The 24,229-nt window shown below is 37.6% G+C and overlaps 1 protein-coding gene across 3 annotated transcripts in view; it reads left to right on the top strand.

Moving 5' to 3' along the window:
- Positions 1-24,229, top strand: part of TBC1D19 (TBC1 domain family member 19) — a 155,522-nt gene that overhangs the window by 100,186 nt on the left and 31,107 nt on the right. For all 3 annotated transcript variants that reach the window (XM_027103204.1, XM_027103202.1, XM_027103203.1), the window contains 4 exons: positions 1,683-1,757; positions 5,042-5,104; positions 16,304-16,388; positions 19,393-19,437. In XM_027103204.1, coding sequence (XP_026959005.1) covers positions 1,683-1,757; positions 5,042-5,104; positions 16,304-16,388; positions 19,393-19,437 — 268 coding nt within the window. The remainder of the gene's footprint in view (positions 1-1,682; positions 1,758-5,041; positions 5,105-16,303; positions 16,389-19,392; positions 19,438-24,229) is intronic.

Below are 24,229 nucleotides of genomic sequence, written 5' to 3'. Positions count from 1 at the left end.
CAGTTATACATATACATGTATCTATTCTTTTTCAAATTCTTTTCCCATTTTGGTTATTACAGAATATTGAGCAGAGTTCCCTGTGCTATAACTGATTTTTATTTACTTTTCTAAAAACCTGGACTCAGATGTAAAGAAAAGTACACTGCTGATTCTATTGATCAATGTCATTAAAAGTCCTAAACCCTTATTATTGTCCATTAGCCAGATGAGATGAGAGTGTTTCTCATTATCTCTTGGAAATTTATGTATCTTTTCAAGCTGTGCTTAAATCATGTACAGGTTAACTGCATAGGATTCTGTATAGTTATAATCATTATATTTTGAACTAAAAAATGAATAATAAAGGATTTTTAATCTAAAAAAAAAACCCTGATGTTTTTCATATGCTCTATGATTACTTTTACTACCAGGGCTGATTTAGTATGTTTAAACTTTTTTATTTTATAATAATTTAGATATTAGAAAGGCAGTATAGTGTAGTCATTCTGGGTTTTTATATAGGTTTCAGGGCTTTCCCGGGATCAAATCTTACTACCTTTGTGGCCTTGGACAGCAAGTTACTTCTTTCTCTGGGCCTTAATTTCTCAAATGTAAATGGGAATAATAATCATTGTTGAACAGTTTTATTTTGTTGGTATGGGATTAAATAGATTAACTCATGTGTAGTGGGATTAAATAGATTAACTCATGTGTAAAACAGTTCCTGACACCTAGTAATTACTTAATAAATACTGCATTTGCTACATTTTTCTTTTTTAAAAAAAAAAAATTTATTTATTTTGGGCTGCGTTGGGTCTTCGTTGCTGCATACGGGCTTTCTCTAGTTGCAGTGAGCGGGGGCTACTCTTCGTTGTGGTGCACGGTCCTCTCATTGCAGTGGCTTCTCTTGCGGAGCATAGGCTCTAGGCACTCGGGCTTCAGTAGTTGTGGCACGTGGGCTCAGTTGTTCCACGGCATGTGGGATCTTCCTGGACCAGGGCTCGAACCCATGTCCCCTGCATTGGCAGGCGATTCTTAACCACTGCACCACCAGGGAAGTCCTGCATTTGCTATTAAATTACAGTTAATCAATTTAGCAAACATTGATTAAATACCCACCAGGTAGCAGATTTTATCCTAAGGGATGGGATTAGGTATATTTATTGATCATCTACTATTGGCCAGGCATGGAGACTGTAGTAGTGAATAAAAAAAAGTCCTGGGAACTTCCCTGGTGGGGCAGTGGTTAGGAATTGGACTGCCAATGCAGAGGACACAGGCTCAAGCCCTGGTCCGGGAAGATCCCACATGCTGCGGAGCAACTGAGCCCACGCACCACAGCTACTGAGTCTGTGCTCTAGAGCCCGCGAGCCACAACTACTGAAGCCCATGCGCCTAGAGCCCATGCTCCACAACAAAAAAAGCCACCGCAACGAGAAACCTGTGAAGCCACCGCAATGAGAAGCCCATGCACCACAACGAAGAGTAGCCCCTGATGGCCGCAACTAGAGAAAGATGGCATGCAGCAACAAAGCCCCAATGCAGCCAAAAATAAACAAATTAAAAAAAAAAATCCTTATCCTCTTAGTGTTTATAATACTATTAATGATCATTATTTATTAAAGGCATTATTTATTTGAGGCTGACTTTAAAATGTGATTGACTTTTAATGTTTTTGTTTGTTTAACTTTTAAATCTAGGATATCTTGTATTATGAGCAGCTTAAGACTAATGTGATACAACATGACCTTTTGGTGGACAGTTTAATTTATAAAGTAAGTAAAAGTATACATAGTTTTTCCATTTCATTGATATCATTAAGCAATTATTGAGTCTTCAACATGTAGGGACTGCACTATGCATGATGATACATATTAAACTTGAAAAATAATTTTAAGTGATCATTATACTTACAAAGTTAAGTTTGACCTTCAAAATCTGCAGTTTCTATTCAATGTTATCCTCCTTCTCGTTGAAACTGTCCTTATAATCCTTTCCTGACCCTCCCATTTATTGATTAAGAGAATGATAAGCATTTCCTGTCCTTATAATTCAAGTTTTCCACACAAACTACATAAAAAGAAACTAAAAGGAAAATGAGATTATGGATTTTTTTTATCTTATTTGTCTCACAGTCTTTAGGGCCTGCTTATTTATTTTATTATTTTGAAGTCATGTTTTATTTTTAATTTCTTTTAGTTTCTAGACATATAGTTAAGCACGTCTCAAATTTTATGATAAGGATTCATTGAATTTTTGTTTCCAGGCATCTGATATTGAGACAAGATGCAGATGCTGAAAACGTGGTATAGGATATGACTGATTCTGGATTAATGATTGGGTTGTTTAAAAGACTTGGATTTTAGATTTAGAACTTGTAAGATAGAGGAGACGGGCATATTATTCCAGATCTCAGAAACAGGGGAGAGAAGAACCTAAAAATTTATCTGGGTAAAACATAACCAAAGTTAATTATAACAATGACTACTAGCATTTAATGATTGCTTACTATGTGCCATACATTGTTCCAAACTCTTTACATAGATTGTCATCTGATCCTGTTAGCTACCTTGGGTGGTAGATACCAGCATTTGGACTGTAAATGATAAATGCATTTTTTCCTGGAAAAAACTTGCATTCTGCAAAATCATGCTTAAAAATAAGAGATTATAGGAAAAATAGCACTTTTGTAACTAAAGTGCTAACAGAAACAATAATTGGGAGATGAATTGGACAACTCAGGCAGGCTGCTCCTGCAGGAGTTATTAAAAATGTACAAAAATAATAAAGTGTAAATGCTAAAGTAATGCAGATAGAAGTGGTGCACAGCACCACTGGGGCTGCTTTTCAGGTGGGCACAAGAGGAAGTGCAGAAGCTAAGAGATGTGCAAGGCTGGGGGTGTGCCTCTCTGGAGAGGGGGCCCCCGTGCAATCATTCATTTTCCATTCTCTTGAAATACAGTTATAAGGGCTCATGCCTGTGGAAGACTTTGTCCTTTCCTGCTGAAGGTTATAATTCTACTTCTGCTGTTCTGGCTTCCCTGTTTTAAAGAAAAATTGCATATGAACGAACACAATTTTCATGTTATACTGCCATCATTCCCTTACTCACCAGCCACATATTGATACATGTGTTGTAGCAAAACAGGAAGTACTATCATTTTACCATTTTACAGATGAGGGAACTGAGGTAAAGAAAGAGTAAAGAAATTTGTTTAAATTCATATATTAAATAGCAAAGCCAAGATTTGAATCTAGGTAATCTGACTTCACAACCGTACCTTTAACCACTGTGCTCTACAGAGAGAAAAGATGAGGAAATTTAAGAGGATGCAGTCTTTTGATGAAAAGTCTTGACTCTCACAGAAGTTTTTACGTAGATTTGGATCACAGGTACTACTATTAACTTTGAGGTCTAATGATTGTGCTCAGGGGATTATTTTAACAACAGCCTAAGAGATCTTTTGGGCTTTAAGACCTTCAATCTCCTTTCTGTTCAAATGAGAGAAGACTCAACAAGAGAAGTTGTTCAAAAAATCCAAGAGTGCTAACATGAGAGTTCTCTTTGCTGCCAACATGAATTTCAGTTAGAATCAGTAAAAAACAAATCTGTCATGAGAAAGTGGTAAACAGTTTGTGTCTGAAGAATTGAATATAAGTTCTGCTAGAATCAATCCTGACTGTCCACAACATGAGTGTTTTTAGGAAGATATCTGTCTCTGGTTGTTTCTGACTTGTATTAGTTGAGTTCTGCTGATCTTATTGGAACAACTCCAAACATTATTAAAGTCACCCCTTGACGAAATGAGCATTTTTAAATTATTTGAAGTTTCATTACAAGTCCCTTTGGCAAAGGCTCATTTTTAATTTAACTGAAAGTAAAGTAGAATTATTTTAGTGATTAAAGAAATTAATGAAACAAGGCAATGCTTATATACAGAACACCATCAAACCCTCCCTAAGCTAAAATATCTAATGGTTCTCTCTGGACTGTGTTTTTTTCCCACAAACTTGCCTTGAATCCACACCATCTACAGTTTTCCACCACTTGCTATGATGGACAGTTGACCTGTCAGTTTATATCAGTGTTTCTCAACCTTTTCTTCATTATTATCCCTAAAGAGAAAATTTTCTCTAATATAAAAAAAATTAAATACCAAAGAATAAGATTTTGGTGGGTAAGGATAAGCTTTGGAGGTCCACAAACCATTGTACTATGTAAAAGTTTTTGATCCCCAGGAACGAAGTCTCACCCCTTAGAGGCAATATCATCCTCGTTGAGATTGCATGGTCTCTGCCTCTGCCCACGTTGTGACTTAGACTGGCTCCTTTCTTTCCTCTTAGTCTGCGTCTTTCAGTTTTCCCAAGCGTAGCACACATTCACTACCTCCAGAGTCATCCACAGCTCATTTCATCCTCCTGTAATTGCTGCTTTGATCAATAGTCTGATTGAATTTTGTAGGTTGAGCAATATTATCATAGATTCCTGCAATATTTCTTTGTAACTGTTCCGATATTTCTACTATGTATGTTTTCTTGCTGGTGAGATTGAAGATAAACATTGTCTAGTTTGTTTGTTTGTTTGTTAGCAAGCAATGACTTGCAAGTGAAAAATCACAAAAACATGAAAGATTTTTGGTATTTTGAGGGAATGGCAAGAATGTGGGTCTGAATAGTGGAAGATGAGATTGGAACAGTAATTTGAGGCCAGATTGCTATGGTTGCTTTTGGATGTTGTGATTGCATCTCCTTTTCTAATTTTAAGACACCTAAATATTAGATTTAAAGGAGATAAAATTGAAATAAATAATAAAGAATTACTAATGGAACCAAAAAGACTGTGAACAATTTGTAGTCAAATAATGTGTCACTTATATTAGTCAAGTAAATTTATAAGTTTACCTGTGATAATTCTAGTGATAAAATCTAATTGAGAAGTTTATAATCATACATAAAAATAAAATCATTGCAGTATTATTTCTAGATGTTGCCTTTATGTCTTAGTACTATAGACATATTCATTTAGGTTCTCTTCAGTGCTCTCTACTTTTAATTATAGGATGTGAAATTGACAGCAAGCAATGATGATTATTATTTTGTATTTGAAGATTACTTATATCAGGTAAGTTGAAAAATTAAAATATGTAATGTTCTTGTTTTAAGTTCTCTAACTCAGGATACTTTAGAAGATATCTCTTTTGTTAACTGAATCTTCCTGAAATCCACTATGTTTATTTTTTATCTAATTAAATGTTCTAAGTTTGGGATAAGGTTAATTTTTGTTCTTACATGGGACTAGGTAGGAGAATAAGAGCTACATATCTGCTCCAACCAGGAGAGGTATATGCACAGATTTTTTTTTTTATACATGTATCAACTCTTTTTTACATTCTATTCCCATATAGGTCATTTCAGAGTATGAGTAGAGTTCTCTGTGCTGTACAGTAGGCTCTTATTAGTTATCTGTATATATATATAGTAGTGTATATATGTCAATCCCAATCTCCTAATTTATCCCTCCCCCCCCGTAACCATAAGTTTGTTTTCTACATCTGTGACTCTATTTCTGTTTTGTAAATAGGCTCATTTGTACCTTTTTTTTTTAGATTCCACATATAAGCAATATCATATGATATTTGTCTTTGTCTGACTGACTTCACTCAGTATGACAACCTCTAGGTCCATCCGTGTTGCTGCAAATGGCATTATTTCATTCTTTTTTTATGGCTGAGTAATATTCCATTGTATATATGTACCACATCTTCTTTATCCTTTCTTCCGTCAATGGACATTTAGGTTGCTTCCAAGTCCTGGCTGTTGTAAATAGTGCTGCAATGAACATTGGGGTATGTGTATCTTTTCGAATTATGGTTTTCTCCAGATATATGCCCAGGAGTGGGATTGCTGGATCATATGGTAACCCTATTTTTAGTTTCTTAAGGAACCTCCATACTGTTCTCCATAGTGGCTGTACCAATTTACATTCCCACCACAGTGTAGGAGGGTCCCCTTTTCTCTACACCCTCTCCAGCATTTATTGTTTGTAGAGTTTTTGATTAGGCACGGATTCTTAAATTGAATGTCCAGTTCAGATTTCAGTCATCCCAAGACGTTCAGAGAAAGCATTTTACATGATAGTTTTCTATTAAAGGCCTTGAATAAATAAATAAATGTTTTGAAATCAGTTTGAAGCATTGTGATTCCTCTTTGATCATTTTATGTGCTGATATTGTGGGTGTTTGGATTTACCTAGGTCTTTTTCATATCTACTAAAATAAAAACATCTTACCACAAATAGGAAATATGAAATTTATGTAGAATTGCTTAAATAATACTTTTTTTAAAGATCACACACACATAGATAGATAGATAGATAGAAGATTAATAATTTGATTTTGAGTGAATGTCAACATGTGTCATGGAGAAAATATCTAGATTCCACATGACAATTTCTGCTTCATTAAATGTAAATCAGTCCCAGCTGTCTGGATTAGCAGGTTTCTAATTGGTAATAGTGGTGGTAGTTGTGCGTCTGTTTAAGAAAAGAGTTAAATAAGATTCTCTCAAGAAGGTTTAATTAATCATATATTCCAAGAACTAAATTCCAACAATTTTATAAAATTTATTTATAAAGCTAAAATTTGAAATAATTTTAAGGAAGTTTCAGTGATTTTAAATGTGCCATTAATTTTTTTAATTTTAAAAAACAGTAAAGATTTAAAATCCCATTCTTCAACATAATCTAAAAGTTTATTTTTAGATCTAAAAATCTAAAAGTTTATTTACTTATCTAGCTAATATGTAGCCTGGTACCTAATTCTTAGTACTCAGTAAAATTTTGAATGTACAGTAAAGTTAATGCTTCATTTATATATTAATGTTTGTTTCCATACTTAAGAAATATTGAGTGGAAATGATTAGTTTTGGTATTGTATCATAAGGAGGTCCACAGAACCATCCCTAGCAGAAAAATCAAAATCAGTGAAAATTATTTAAAAAACAAAAATATTTAAAGTATCTGGGGCTTCCCTGGTGGCACAGTGGTTGAGAGTCCGCCTGACGATGCAGCGGACATGGGTTCATGCCCTGGTCCGGGAAGATCCCACATGCCACGGAGCGGCTAGGCCCGTGAGCCATGGCTGCTGAGCCTGCGCGTCCGGAGCCTGTGCTCCGCAACAGGAGAGGCCACAACAGTGAGAGGCCCGTGTACCGCAAAAGAAAAAAAAAAAAAAAATCTGGAATCTGTGTTAAGGTCATACATGAAGACAGCAACAACAACAACAAAAAAAACCAAAAAACATTTATTCAAGAAAAGCTACTAAATCTCAGAACAGTCTGTAGCACTTGAGTCGTGATGCACTCTCTCCCTTCCCTCACCCCCAGATCATCATGATGGAAGCTTCAATTCAGCTGAGTGTGGCCAGGAAGATGGGGTTCCGTTTCCCTATAACTTCTAGTCAAGGTCTGCAGTATCTCTATATGAGGGTCAGGTAACCAGTATTTCTCACACTCCTCAGCTCTGTGTTGCAGATGCTAAATTCCAGAAGAATGCAGCCAAGAAGTCAGGGACTCCCTGCCTTCAACTCATAGGGCAGACCTCTGTGGAGAGCAGGTTTGAGTAACCTCCATATTTATTTTCTGTAGTGGCTGTACCAACTTGCATTCCCGCCAACAGTGCACTAGGGTTCACTTTTCTCTGTACCCTCCCCAATACTTGTCTTTCTTTGTCTTGTCTTTTTGATGATAGCCATTTTAACAGCTCTGAGGTGATAACATATTGTGGTTTTGACTTGCATTTCCCTGATGATTATTGATGTTGACTACCTTTTCATGTACCTGTTGGCCATTTGTATGTCTTCTTTGGAAAACTTCTATTCAGTTCCTCTGCCCATTTTTTAATTGGGTTTTTTTTGTTTTTTTGCTATTGAGTTGTAAGAATTCTTAATATATTTTGGATATTAACCCCTTATCAGATATATGATTTGGAAATATTTTCTCCCATCCTCCCATCCTTTTCATTTTGTTGTTTATTTCTTTTGCTTTACAGAAGCTTTTTAGTTTGATGTAGTCCCACTTATTTATTTGGCTTTTGTTGCTTGTGGTTTTACTGTCATATCCAGAAAATCTCTGTGAAGTCAAGGAGCTTTTTTTCTGTGTTTTTTTCTAGGAGTTTTATGGTACAGGTCTTACATTTAAGTCTTAAATCCATTTCACGTTCATTTTTGTGAGTGGGGTAAGATACGAGTCTAATTTCATTCTTCTGCATGTGGTTATCCAGTTTTCCCAACCCTATTTATTATTGAAGATACTATCCTTTCTCCATTGAGTATTCGTGGCTCCCTTGTCAAATATTACTTGACTATTTATGTGTGGTTTATTTCTGGGCTCTCAATTCTGTTCCGTTGGCTTGTGTGTCTATTTTTATGCCAGTGCTATACTATTTTGATTACTATAGCTTTGTAGCATAGCTTGAAATCAGGAAGTATGATGCTTTGTTATTCTTTCTGGAGATTGTTTTGGCTACTCAGGTTCTCTTGTGGCTCTATACAAATTTTAGGATTGTTTTTCTATTTCTGTGAAAAAAATGCCATTGGAATTTAAATAGGGATTGCATTGAATCTATAGATGGCTTTGGGTAGTATGGACATTTTAACAATGCTAATTCTTCGGATCCATGAACATGGGATATTGTTCCATTTGTGTCTTCTTCAGTTTCTTTCATCAAAGTCTTGTACTTTTCAGTGTACAGATCTTTCACCTCCTTGGTTAAACTTATTCCTTAGTATTTTATTGGTTTTGATACTATAGTGAATGGAATTATTTATTTCTTTTTCAGATGTTTTGCTGTTAGTGTATAGAAACACAGCTATTTTCTGTATGTTGATTTTGTATCCTGCAACTTTACTGAATTCATTGTTTAGTTCTAGCAGATTTTTGGTGGAATCCTTAGGATTTTCTACATATAAGATCATATCATTTGCAAATAAAGATAATTTTATTTCTCTCTTTCCTGTTTGGATGCCTTCTTTTCTTTGTCTTGCCTGATTGCTCAGAGTGGTCTTGTAAAAACACCAATCAATTCATGTTACTTGTGAGACTAAAACCAAAAAGACCAAAATCCTTCATGAAGCCTACATGACTCTGCGTGCACTGGTCCACCTCTTCAGCCTCACTGTTCACCTCTGCCCTGACACTCTGGCACAGTGTATTCCAACCACTCTGATCTTTTAGTCCTCAAGTTCACTATACTTCTTTCTACCTCAGGGCCATGAGACCTGCAATTCCTTTGATGTAAAAGACTGTTACCCTCCCCTCTTCCTCTAATAAATTCCTATTTTTCCTTCAGCTCTCAGCTAAAATATCACTTACTCACAAATACCTTCCCTGACCGAATCCCTGCTTCCCAACACAAACACACAAAGTCATGGCCATCTAAAGTATGCTTTTAAAGTCCTATGTAGTATTTTTCATACTTTTTATTTATAGTACTTTTTATAGCTTATTTGATTATTTTATAATTTCTCCCCCATGAATGTTTAGTATTATTACAGTAAACATGAATACATAAATTATAATATCAACCAAAGGCCAATAATCATATGATTTATAGTGTGTTGACTATTCTACTTCAGTGTGTGGGTAGAAAAAGTGTAAATTTGACGATTTCATCCCCTTTGGTGACTGGAAAGAAGAGGATTGTCAATTTTAAGTTACAACTACAAAGGCTTTTTGGTGGTAGTAAAAGAGATTTGCCAGGCAACATATCTGCCTCATTTGATGAACAGGGTCAGTAAGGCTATCATTTTAAATGAGAGTAGTAACAATTTCTCCAAATAGTGCCAGAATTAGCCCTTGAGGATATACTCATCTTTGTGTACCCCATAAACTTGGAAAACTTATAAGTGACTAAGTCTGAAAAACAGAACCATTTATAAACAATGGATGCATTCTCTGAGAAAAAGCAGATTGATCATCAGTAAATATTTATTGATTCTTATATGTAAATGATACCACCTTTGATGGGCTTATTACATTCTAGCTAGGGAGGCAAAAATGTTTTGAAATTGTTTTAAAGTGTTTATGTACAGCATTGGATATTAAGTTAATTAATATCACAGATAGTAAGTACTATAGGAGTGTGCTTTAACAATTATTTTCCATTTTTATCATATTTTAGTCCAAATTGTATTATTTTTAGATTTCACATAATGTTTTCAGTCGTACATCTCCTGGCCTCTGCTACTCTTAGTACTTTGTAAAGCTGTAATGTGGATCTTTATCCTTATAACATAAATAAAAGGATAATTATAACACGTAAGTTCTGTCTTTGGGAATTATGCAGAATTAAATTTTCCTCATGTGGATACTTTCCATGATCATATCTTTTAAATAACTAATTTTACAATTAGTCTGACTTATCAGAGGGAAGTTCATTTTAAGTAATAAAAATTATAATTGTATGTATTGGAAACAATATTATCAGAAATTGAGTTCTGATTTTTCTCTGGGAAAAGAATTTTATCCCTATACGTGTGTGCACGCACACTTGTATGTGTATGTATGTATAAGAAAGAAGAAAGGCTTTTCTTGTCACTAATTATAGGCTTTCCTTTGGCAGAGCTGCCTAGCAACATAACTGCTCTATGGGAAAATTGTTGATTGTAATGGAGTGAACTTAATGTTCCTGGCATGCTCTGTGTCATAACCAATTTATTGGGTTTTGTGACTAGGCTACAAAATTAGACAGCACGTGGCATTGCTGTGCGCATATATAGACGAGAAAACCTCCAGTAATCCCTCCTGAAGGAAGATCTGGGCCAATGCTACAAGGATACACAGGCACTCTTCTGAGTGACTCATGTTAGTTACCTAAATTTTATAAGCAACAACACTGAGCATTACAGAAATAATGTTTTGAGTTATAAGTCAACTTTTTTGTATTCCAAAGTTTAGTTTTTATTTTGCATGAAATTCTTAAAAATACTTCATTGTGCTGAAAGTTTTAAATTATATCAGAGTTTTAAAATGTATTCAAACAGAAGATAACCCTTATTCCATGGAAGTATATTGGGTAGTTTGACAATAACATTTTCAGGTTCTAGTACTTAATAGCATCATGACAATCTATAAAAGTTAACTTATTGTCCAAAGTATATAAAATATTTATAGGGAAGAATGTTTATATAGTAAAGAGAAGACACGGGAATTCATCTTTCTGTTGGGTGACAAATTCTCTACCATACGCTTGGCTTATCTAGCATATGCTTAGTAGGAATACTGACATATTAGAATATGCCATAGTTATACATATTTTAATGCCATTGAATGGTGTTCAAGAAAGGCCCAGGTGCAATCAGATATCCTTTATTCATGTCAAGTTATTGAGTGTCTGTTCTGATACAGGCACTGTGTAAGGTGTTGCATGTTTATTAAGCTCACATTTTAGTGAAAAATGAGGTAAAGGCAAATATATAGTTATAATTTGATAAATGCTCTGATAGACGTTTATGCAATGTTGCATGCAAATACAATTAAAGGAGAAATAAATTCTGGGAGTAGTTCAGCTTAGCAGTGGCTTCAGAATAGAAATGTTATCTGAAATGTCTGGTTCTTTTTCCTTTAATTTAAAAATTTTTTAATTTTTTTATCGAAGTATGGTTGATATACAATAGTATATTATTTTCAGGTGTACAACATAGTGATTTGACATTTATATACATTACAAATTGATCACCGTGATAAGTCTAGTAACCATCTGTCACCATACAGTTATTCCAGTTATTATTGACTGTATTCCCTGCGCTGTACATTATATTCTCATGACTCCTTTGTTTTATAACTGGAAGTTTGTACTTCTTAATCCTCTTCACCTATTTCGCTCAACCCCCCACCCACCTCCCCTCTGGCTACCGTCAGTTTGTTCTCTGTATCTATGAATCTATTTCTGTTTTATTTTGTTTGTCTGTTTGCGGTTATTTTTTTTAAGATTCCACATATAAATGAAATCATGGTATTTGTCTTTCTCTGAGGAAATGTCTGGTTCTTAAAGGCAAGGAATTAGGAGACTGAGAAAAATAAACATGAGCCATGTGCATACGGTGATTAGTGAAGAGAGATTAGCTTTTCATGGCAGTGAACAACTCTGGCAGTTCAGGCTAACCTTAATGAGCACTTGCTATAGAGCAAGGTCTGAGTGAACAGAGAGAGAGAACAAATGTGAAAGACATGTCAATACCATGACCTATCATTATAATCACTTCCTCTTGAATACATGTTCAACTCCCTCACGCTTCTCCCAATTTCTAGTAGTAATTGACTGACAAAACCTTAATCCTGGTTAAGTACAACTCTCCACCAATTCTGTGGCTGCAGTGTACATTTGAAAGTAGCTGGAGAAAAACATGCAATCATGATGACTGGTTTGATTTAAATTCATGACCTTTAACCTCAAGAGAGTCCTTACTTCTGCTTGGCATTTCTACTTCATTTCCCTGGTCCAATCATTCATCTATTCCCCTAGAGGACTTCTCATACCTCCTCTCTCTTCAGATCTCCACCTCTTCTCTCTCAGGTAATGACTTTGAGTCCTGTTTCTGAAAAAAATCAAAGTTCTGAGAACCGCCCTCCATCACACATATTCCACCTACCTGCCTCTGCACCCATATATTCAGCTTTCCCTTCCTCTTGTTATGGATAAACTGCCCGTGCTTTTATTTATAACAAAGCCAGTCCCTGCATTTGGACACTGAAACTCATCTTCCCTCGGTACTCAAAGGCAGTGCAATTGTTAGTTTTTCCATCATCAATTTTCCCATTTCTATTGAATCACTCCTCTTAGTATACAACTGCATGGTTATTTCTCTCAACCTGAAAAACAAAGCAAAATAAAGTGAAACAAAAATCTTTCTTGATCTCTTATCCCTTCCAGCTACTGCCCCATTCCCCTGTTCCCTTATTTGGCAAAACTTCTTTTTAAAAAATCTGCAGATATTGTTTCTAAGTCCTATCCTCCTATTCTCTCTTGGACCTTCCTTAATCAGTCTTTTTGTGCCCAACTTGTCCTACTGAAGATCACGAGTGATTTCATATTGCTGGTCATTTCCCAGTTTTCACCTTACTTTATCTGTTTGGTCACTCAATCATGCCTTCTCTTTGATTCTCTTTCTTCACTTGGCTTCTAGGATATCATGCTTTCTGGTTCCCTTCTATCTTACTGGCTGGCATTCTCATTCACCTTTGCTGCTTTCTCTTCATCTCCCTGTCATACCCTGGAGTAACGCCAAGGATAAGTCCTTGGACCTCTTTTTTTCCCCCATCTTTGCCATTGGTGATCTCATATATTCTCCTGACTTTAAGTACCATCTGTACACTGACAACTTCCAAATTTTTATTTATCTTTAATTTATATTTGTCTTTTGGGGCTTTCTGGACCTCTCCCTTCAACCCTAGGCTTATTTGTCTGGTCCCGGTGACCTGTTCCAAAATCTTATTATCCCAGGCTCATTTCCTGACCACTTTTAGGTTCCTAATTAAAATACACATCAGGGCTTCCCTGGTGGCGCAGTGGTTGAGAGTCCACCTGCCGATGCAGGGGGCACGGGTTCGTGCCCTGGTCCAGGAAGATCCCACATGCCGCGGAGCGGCTGGGCCCGTGAGCCATGGCCGCTGAGCCTGCGCGTCCGGAGCCTGTGCTCTGCAACGGGAGAGGCCACAGCAGTGAGAGGCCCGCGTACCGCAAAAAATAAACTATTGTTCGTCTGTATAGTGGATTATTCTGCAGCATTAAAAAATGTGGGTAGAAAATACTTACTTTATAATTTTTTTTTACAGATTTATTTACTTTATTTTTAAAATTTTGGCTGTGTTTAGGTCTTCATTGCTGCACGTGGGCGTTCTCTAGTTGCGGTGAGCAGGGGCTACTCTTCGTTGCGGTGTGCAGGCTTCTCTTTGCAGTGGCTTCTCTTGTTGTGGAGCACAAGGCATGCGGCCTTCAGTAGTTGTGGCACGTGGGCTCAGTAGTTGTGGCTCGTGGGCTCTAGAGCACAGGCTCAGTAGTTGTGGCACATGGGATTAGTTGCTCCGTGGCATGTGGGATCTTCCCAGACTAGGGATCGAACCCGTGTCCCCTGCATTGGCAGGTGGATTCTTAACCACTGCACCACCAGGGAAATCCCTTATTTTATAATACTGAGAGAAAGTAGAGTATAGAACAGTATGCGTAATCCTATTTTGTTGGAAAAATTTATGTATGTATGTATAAGAACAACCCGGAAGGATATTTATCAAAATATTAACACTGGTGAGATTGTGGATCTTCTTTCTCCATTTTTTAATTATCTCTATTTCTAATTTTTTTTCTTATTTTTATCATAAACATGTATTGCTTGCATAGCCTTTTAATATATAAAAATAAATCAGCAGCAATGGTTGGTACGTATCTCATGACTGCACCTGACTGATGCCCAGTCTCCATATCTATCCTGTTTCTAAAGCTGGGCCCCTCTCTTGTGTCTTGAACTCATGGTTCCCCTCTCCATTCACTCCTGCTGCTAGTCGAGCCCTGATTTTGTTCCCCAGTTCTGTTAACTGGGCTTCTGCCTTTTTCTGTTATTCCCGAATCCTTTTCTCAGTAACATCTTTTGAATCCCAGGACTTCTAATACCAGGACCTAGATTTCCTGTCACTCACTAATCACCTTCCTGGGGATTGGTCCCCTGCCTCCAGGCTGGTATCAACAATCCAGTTCCTCCTACTGGACATCTTTGATTTTGACTTTCTGCCTTACCTATTTTCCTCTCTAGGTAGAGTTGCCATATCTACCTGCTGGTCAGAACAACCAGCTTCTAACCTGTGCTGGGCTGCCACTTGTTCTACTGCTGCTAATCCCTTTTAGATACCATGAGTTGCCTTCCCTCCCACCCTGACATGCCCACTGCCAGCTGCTGCATCCCAGCAATGAGCCTAGTTCCAGTTTCCTGCACTTTTCAAACTTCTCTGTGCCATCGTAGTTACCTAGGGTCCCTGCTCTACACATCTTATCTTATTAAATTTCTTCAAGTTGGTTCTTTTTTGCAGATTAAAAATACACTAAAAGAATCAACTGGTCAACATCACTAATCATTAGAGAAATGCAAATCAAAACTACAGTGAGGTATCACCTCACACCAGTCAGAATGGCCATCATCAAAAAATCTACAAACAGTAAATGCTGGAGAGGGTGTGGAGAAAAGGGAACCCTCTTGCACTGTTGGTGGGAATATAAATTAATACAGCCACTATGGAGAACAGTATGGAGGTTCCTTAAAAAACTAAAAATAGAACTACCATGTGACCCAGCAGTCCCACTACTGGGCATATACCCTGAGAAAACCATAATTCAAAAAGAGTCATGTACCACAATGTTAATTGCAGCTCTATTTACAATAACCAGGACATGGAAGCAACCTAAGTGTCCATCGACAGATGAATAGATAAAGAAGATGTGGCACATATATACAATGGAATATTACTCAGCCATAAAAAGAAACGAAATTGAGTTATTTGTAGTGAGGTGGATGGACCTAGAGTCTGTCATACAGAGTGAAGTAAGTCAGAAAGAGAAAAACAAATACCGTATGCTAACACATATATATGGAATCTAAAAAAAAAAAAAAATGGTCATGAAGAACCTAGGGGCAGGACAGGAATAAAGATGCAGACGTAGGGGCTTCCCTGGTGGCGCAGTGGTTGAGAGTCCGCTTGCCAATGCAAGGGACACGGGTTTGTACCCCAGTCTGGGAAGATCCCACATGCCGCGGAGCGACTGGGCCCGTGAGCCATGGCCGCTGAGCCTGCACGTCCGGAGACTGTGCTCCACAATGGGAGAGGCCCGTGTACCACAAAAAAAAAAAAAAAAGATGCAGACGTAGAGAATGGACTTGAGGACATGGTGAGGGGGAAGGGTAAGGTGGGACAAAGTGAGAGAGTGGCATGGACATATATACAGTACCAAATGTAAAATAGATAGCTAGTGGGAAGCAGCCGCATAGCACTGGGAGATCAGCTCTGTGCTTTGTAACCGTCTAGAGAGGTGGGATAGGAAGGGTGGGAGGGAGACGCAAGAGGGAAGGGATATGGGGATATATGTATACGTATAGCTGATTCACTTCGTTATACAGCAGAAACTAACACAACATTGTAAAGCAGTTATATTCCAATAAAGATGTTAAAAAAATAAAAAGTACACAAGTTAACACAACATTGTAATGCAACCATATCTCAATACAAAATAAAGGGAAAAAAACAGTGCTTAATTGTTTGTTTTTTCCAATGTTGTACCCAGGTATTACTTTGTTTCTCCCGAGATACATCTGTGTTGGGTCACTTTGCATACAACAGTGCTTCACCACCGAAATCATACATAAGAGGTAAAATTTTAGTATATAAAGGAAGTATTCTTTAACACTTACATAATCATGCCAAGACTGTTTATTTTATAGCATATATTGGTTGTCAAAATTTTTGTTGTAAATTATTTAATAAGATGTCTCTCAGGCTATTGTAACTATCTTTCACTCCCACTTAAATCAGTGCCCAAGCCACTTATCGCAGATCACAGGAAAGTGGTTCCCCAAAACAGCATTTAAAATTACTTCTTTATTTATCCTGTTTGCTCTCTCCTCTGTTGCTGTTTTTGCCATATCTGTTGACTTTTACTTACCCTTCTAACTATGAGTTTATCAGTTGAATTTTCTTTTTCTTGCTTTCTTTACTCCTTCTCTCAAAATGTTACACCACACTTAAAGTTTGATATAATTTATATGCTATTAGCTTTCTTAATTCTATTTTATTGCTTTCTTCTCTTTATCACTAGCTGCCTACAAGATTATGCTATTTCAGTATCCTGCTATCACCTGGCAATTGAACTAATTTCAGCTGGAAGCCTTTCCCCGCTTCCTCCTTTTTATTAAGTAGTGAACACCCAGCACTGGAAGCTTATAAGCCTATTGTGTATGGTCATTCTGCTATTCCCATAAAGAAAGATGCTGTTTGTCCTGTATCTCCTAAGTCCAACCGTCTGCCTGATTACTACAACCCCTGCCCTAAGACAGGCCCACATTGCCAGTGCTGGGATCAGGCTCCCCCTACTTGGGAGCTCTCTTGGTTACATTGCTTCTATACTGAATTGATAGAAGCATTTGGTTTACTTGTTTGTTTCTTTCACATCATCTGCTGAAAAACTGATTATAGAACTTATCTAATGGACTTACCTCTAAATTCAGCCAAATTTTAATTCAGCCCTCCATCAGTTGATCCTGTCTTAACCTAGCTAACTTTGATTCTCTGTTTATTCCACATTATCCCACTTTCATTCTAAGCCTCTATATATTCCCTAAACATGGAAAGATTCCCACTCCTCCACCCCCAAAATCATAGGTTCTTGAAGAACTAGCCTATATCTCACAGTATCAGAAAAACTCAGATTATTTCCTTCTATGTAGGGAAAAACCCAATTCTTTCCTACTGTGTTTTGCTCCTGTGTTTTTAATTTACTACTCACACAAAGCACTTCACTTCTGACACTTTTGGTCACACATATGTGGGGAGTTTTCCCCACAATAACAAGCTAGTCTTGACACCACCTGGGTGTCCTGCAGTTTAACTCAATTCTAGCACTGTCTACCTAGAGATGGTGTCAGATCCCACAGGTTAAGGACTCAGTCCTCACATACATACACACACACACACACTTCAGACACCAGTCACAAGCTTAGGTTATCATCTGTGCTTCTGACCAACTGGCTTTAGACTGGACATTCCAACAACCCTCTCCTTGGGTTTGACTGATGTACTAGAGAGGCCCACAGAACTCAGGGAAACACGTACTAACATTTACCAGTTGGTTAAAGGATATGATAAAGAATACAAATGAACAGCCAGATGAAGAGGCACATAGGGCTACGCCTGGGAGGGTCACAAGCATAGAAGCTTCTGTCCCCATGGAGTTGGAGTGCGTCTTCTTCCCAGTGTTGATGTGTTTGCCCACCTAGAAGCTCTTCAAACCCCCTACTTCTGGGGTTTTATGGAGTCTTCCTCACAGAGGCATGATCAATTATTAAACTCCATTTCCAGTCCCTCTGGAGTATGAGGGGGTGGGGCTTCTAATCAAGGCATGGTCTTTCTGGTGACCAGCGCCCGTTCAGAAGCCCACTCAGAGTCACCCCAATAGAATGAAAGATGCTCCTAATGCTCTTATCACTTAGGAAAGTACAAGGGTTTCAGGAGCTCTGTGCCAGCAACCAGGGGCAGAGACCAATATACATTTTCCATTGTCTCCAAGTCCACCAACCCATCATCAATTTCCCTCTCCTCGAAACCTCACAAGCACTTAAAGGCTGTGCCAGAAAACTTAGCAAACATATCTTAATGTTTCCTGTTTTAGTCTGGATTATAAGCCACATGGTTCAGACACCATATCTCATATCTACTCTGTTTGCCTCTCGGCACCTAGCCCAGTATTGGGTACCCAGCAGGTATTCTCTATCATCCATCCATCGACCTACCTACCCATCTATCATTTCATTCTCTTCTTACTCACAAGATCAACCCTTGTTGTCTCCACCCTAACCTAAACTGCTCATGCAGTTCTTCATTTCCTCTCTCCCACCATTCCCAACCAAAAAAATTTTTTTAATTAAAAATCTTACCTTAAAGCCAAGTGCAAAAACGCATGTGACTTTTCAGTAGACTCAACAGTGTTAGAAAAACTGTCAAGATAAGAGCTACCTACTTTTTCCCACCTCAGTAGAAGGTGGGAAAAAACTCAGACCTTTGAAAGTTTTGAGGAAAAACTTTTAAAAACTCACTTAAACATTTAATTATGGTGAATATACTTTAATTTTCTGAGATAATCCTGATTTCAAATATTTAGCCTCATTCTCAGACCATATCAATTGTTTAGGAATTCAGAAAATATTACCACCATACAGTGAAAGACATTTAATTTTAACTTCTTAGCTCATTCCATAAAATGTAAACTAATGAGGTGTTGCAAAGCTTAGGACTTACTTTAATGACTAGACTAGAATTACTTATAATTAACACAACAATTCTAGGCTTACAAATAGATGCTGCTCTTCTTAAGTGCTTAAGGAGCTTGAAAATGTTTGTTCTTTTAATTATTTTATATCACTTACCTTGTAGTGCTTAAGTTTATATTATTGACTTTAGTTGATGAAAGGATTTGCTAATACCAAAAGATTGGCTGGCATATTTTCAAATTAATTCCATATCATAAAATGAAATGAAAGGAGATTGTACTATAGTAGTTTATAAATTCCATTAATTTTTAGTATATTCACAAAATTAATTTTTAAAGTTTTTTCTATTTTATCTAATCATATTGGAACTCTCTATGGTTTTCTCTTACAGGAAAACTAGGACTAGAAGAATATGCTGTCTTTTATCCACCAAATGGTAAGAGCAATGCTATTCCTCCCTCTAGTGGGAAATAGGAAAATTACAACTTTTATAATAGCACTGTGACTTCTTATTCTCTATCTTTAAATGGATAATAATTTATCATCTAAAATAAACCTTCTATAGAATAACTATTCTAATTAATTTCATGTTTGTGGTAGTTTTTTGCTGAACTGTGCATATCCTTTCTGATTTTCCTTGAGACCAGTAGTAGCATTTGTGAGAAAGCTAAGAAGACTCAGGTGTCTAAGTCCAGGGTGCTTAGCTTTCCTCTGAAGGACATTAACTCGTCCGTCTAGGACCTTCCTTTTGGCTTTATTGGAGCAGTGCCCTAATGAGTGGGTTGCCTTGTGTTGCACTTTATTGTTCTCATGATTTGACAAGTGTAATATTTATGAAATAAAAATATTTCAAGAAATACGTCACTGAAAAAAGTATGTTTTGATTAAAGTGATCAAATGTATAGTGACCTCCTTGAATATCATTTCTTTGAGATTATCAGATAGTTTTAAGATATGCTCCTTGGAAAAGCAATATATAGCAGTCCTTATTATGATACTATAATGTTGCATCCTGAAGAAGTTCTTTTACTCCAGCAGAGTTAAGAACATGGGCTTTGTAATCCTGCAGACCTGGGTTCAGATCCCAGTTCTGCCAACTCACCCTATGACCTTGGGTAAGTTATACATCTTCGCTGAACTTCAGATTTGTCATCTCTAGCACATGGGTAACAGATTAAAGGAGATAACACTGTATGACACAGCACCGGATGTGTAGTGATTGCTCACAAAATGCAGCTGATACAAGTTGCGTCTAGCTTCTTTACTGACCAGCCCATCTGGAACTCATCCTTGGCTTTCATGGCACTGTCCTCTCCTTGTACCTCTCAGTGTGCTGTCCCAGGTTCCTTCACAGGCTAGCCTCCTCTGTCCCTCTTTAAGCACTGGCATTCCAATGTCCCACCCCACTCTTGTTCTGCTGCTCTTTTTTTTTTTTCTGCTTCTCTTCTTTTCACACATTTTCCTAGGACTTCTTCTCTGCTCTCTTGCTTCTATTTGTTAATTACTCTAAAAGTGATATCTTCAATTCTGACTTCTACATTATTTAACGCAAATTTAACCTGAACTAATTACTCTTCATATGCCCACTATTTAAAAAAGAAAAACAACAAAGGCAAACTTAAATTTAAAAAACAAAACGACAGCAACAAGATAAACCAAACGCTGTCCTCTTTCTCTCTCCCGTTAATTGTACTCTCATTTAACCAGTAATTCAAGGCCTAAAATCTGGTAGTCATCCTTGATTCCTTTCAATCTTGGACCCCCTTCATCTAATAAATCATCAGGATCATCCAATCTTATCTTCAAACTACATCTGGAACCCTCTCTACCTCACCATAACTACTACCTTGCCCTCATTCAGGCTTTACTATCTCTAGTTTATTCATTGCAACTGACACCTAACTTGTCTCCCTTCCTCCAGTCTTTTCTAGCTTTTCTCTGTCTTTTACAATGCTGTCTCAGTTATACAGCTGAAAGGAAAATCTGAAAATTGCCATTTTTCTCCTTAAAGTTTTATTAATGGCTCCCCATTTCTTTATAGGCAATGTCCAAGCCTCTCAGCATGGCATAAGACAACCTCTCTTGACTCTGGCCCCTATTCAGTCTAACTCCTAGCTTCATTTCTCACCATTTCCCATTTCACTTTTTTTTTAATTGCAACAATATCAAATTATTAATTCTTCACACAAACACAGCTACATACTCTCAGAAAAGCACTATGCTGCTTTCCTACCTCATGACTTCTGTTCCTATGCTTGTAATAGCGCATTCAACATGTCTTCACCTGGCTGCCCTCTGGTTCAGCTCAGGCATGATCCTCTCCAGGAGACTTTCCTTGGAGCCCCAGGTGAGGTTAAGGGCCCTTCCTCTAGGCTCCCATAGTACCCAGTGTGAGTATCTTCGGTATCTCTTACTATATTATCTTGGCATTAATTGTTTATGCTTTATCTCCCCCTCTAGATTGCAAGCCTCTTGAGGTTTAGGGCCATATCATTCATTTTTGCTCCTCCGGTATCTAGCTATAGTAGGACCTTAATGAGTATTTATTTGAACTAAATTAGAGGCTTTTTAATCTTAACATTTATGTGTAAACTTTGTTACCTCTGTCTCCCCAGAAACTTAATTTTCGTATAACTTTTTATATTTATATAAGAATCGGAAAATAAGAAAAAATAAATACCTCCGAAAGGCCAAATGAAATGTCCGTGGAGTCAACTTTCTTTTCTCTATTCATATATAGGAGAGCTTTTCCAACTTAGTTTAGAATATATTTGCTTTTACTTGACACACATGCCTAACAAACTTGGTTTGCTGGTTTTTATGACCCCTATAACAAAAGAAGTACAGAAAGAAACTGATATACATAGGAAAAATGGTTAACAACAGTAGAAGTGAAAATCAGAGACCTCACAAAGGAAAATAGAAAAGCTATAAAACAGCATATAAAAGCACTCCGGCAAATAGGTCTGGGACCATTTCATGTAAAAGCCAATAACCCTCCACCCTTTAAATAAGTATCATTGCGTTGTAACATATTATAGTAATTTAAGACTTTTATAACGAGCTAAGGCACCAAGAAAAAAAATATTGCTATAACAGTAATAGTAATAGTAGTCACAGCAGTAGCAGCTAACACTTTTCCATGCAGAACTATATACTAAGCAGTGTGCTAAGTACATCCCATGTATTAATTCATTTAGTCCTTATAAGAACCTTCTGAGGCAGCTACTAGTATTATCCCTATTTATAGATAAAGAAGCTGAGGCACAGAGTGTTAACTTGCCCAGCTGGTGAGTGGCAAAGCCAGGCTTTGAACCCAAGTTCTTTGACTATAGAAAAGAAGTCAGACTTTTTTTTAAAAAAACGTTCTTTTTTAAGAAAAAAAATATGTTTATCATTTATTTTAGCCTGCGTCGGGTCTTAGCTGCAGCACGCGGGATCTTCGTTAAGGCATGCAGGATCTTTCATTGCGGCACACAGGCTCTTTGTTGCAGTACGCAGGCTTCTCTCTAGTTGTGGCGTGCGGGTTTTTCTCTTCTCTAGTTGTGGCACGCAGGCTCCAGAGCATGTGGGCTGTGTAGTTTGCGGCACGCAGGCTCTAGTTGAGGCGCACGAGCTCAGTAGTTGTGGCATGGGGGCTTAGTTGCCCCGAGGCATGTGGGATCTTAGTTCCCGACCAGGGATCGAACCTGAGTCCCCTGCATTGTAAGGCAGATTCTTTACCACTGGACCACCAGGGAAGTCCCAAGAAGCAGTATTCTTAATCACCATGCCCTACTACCTCAGAAAAATGTTACTGAGTTCATTGTAGTATCTTTTAGAAGAAAATTAAGCGGTTAATATATTGAAATTTTTGATGTATATAACAGGTTCTAGAAACAGTTTCATCCAGAAAAAAAAATAGTTTAATGTTTAATGGAATAAACCCATTTATTATAAGCTTATGAAAGAAAAATGCTACTGAATTTTGGAAAGAAGATTGTGGTATTTTAATTTACCCACCTTTTTTGATTCAAGATCTGTATTTTCCCCTCTGGCATGAGAAAGCTGCACCAGGAATGTGGGCAGTGGTCTTTATAGCCACCAAAGTAGAGAGTGGGGGGTAGTAGGTGGGTACATTAAAAGCTGTTCATAAGCTGTTCATAATCTTAATACTTAAGTATCATTTCTTGTCTCTGGTTGTTTTAGAACCTTACCAGAATCAGAGGAGATTCTTCTCTGGGGATTGATTCTGAAACTGCAGAACAAGAAGAGACAAAGAGCAGTCAGCCCACTGTCCCTTTGCTCTTTACTCAAGGCAATATCACCCAACATTTGTATATTACCCGCCCTGTTTTTCAACCTCTGCCAAAGACGGGATTACTTTGAAATCTCAAGGACACCTCTTCCACTGCCACCAAAAGTGGCCTGGCTTTCGTGGTCACAGGGGCTCACCCAGAGAGCTTTGCCTGCAGCTCACTGACACACTGTCCACCCCTGACCCGGAAGCTGCTTAAATGGGGACAGAGGTTTGCTCACTCACTTCCCCACCTGTGATCTCCTTTCCTAGGATGGAAATAACAGGCCATCATGGCATCGGACATTACCCTGTCACCTTATTTGAAGCCTTGTCAGTGGAAAGACTTTCTCTAGTAGATTTATTAAACAACTGGTGAGCAAAAATTTCTGAGCTGAAGGAGACTCCTCACAGGAAATTTTTAAGCTTTTCTTGTTCTTATTCTTTGTTCAACATGTATAGCTTTATTTATTCATTTAATAAATACTTATTAAAGGACACAGGTAAAGTACCTGCTGCCAAGGAGCTTCCATCCTAGTGAGGGAGACATACAATAAACAAGTACATAAGTAGCTACCGTAAATAAGTAACTCTGAAAATAATTTCAGAGAGTGACGTGAACAATTAAAGGGAACAGAAATTGATAGTAGGTAGGGAGGTGGGGGAAGGGCACAGCTATTGTAGATAAGGAAGTCAGAAAAGATGCCTCTGAGGAGGTAGAATGTGAACAGAGCCCAGAATGTGCAGAGTGAGCTGTGCAAAGGAGGAGGAGAGCACTCCAGAGGGAATGCAACATGTTTAAAGTCCTAAGAGGAACATACTTGATGAACTAAAGAACAACAGGATGGCCAGTGTGACTCATGAGAGTGAGCAAAACATAAACTGGTACAAGGTGAGGTGAGAGGTAGACAGGGGCCAGGCCAGTTAGGGGGACAGTTGTTCTACAGTTTTG

The sequence above is a fragment of the Aethalodelphis obliquidens genome, unplaced genomic scaffold, assembly GCF_003676395.1.
Source record: "Aethalodelphis obliquidens isolate GAN/ISIS:26980383/991018 unplaced genomic scaffold, ASM367639v1 scaffold6, whole genome shotgun sequence".
Lineage (NCBI taxonomy): Eukaryota > Metazoa > Chordata > Mammalia > Artiodactyla > Delphinidae > Aethalodelphis > Aethalodelphis obliquidens.
This window is presented reverse-complemented; position numbering and strand designations above follow the sequence as displayed.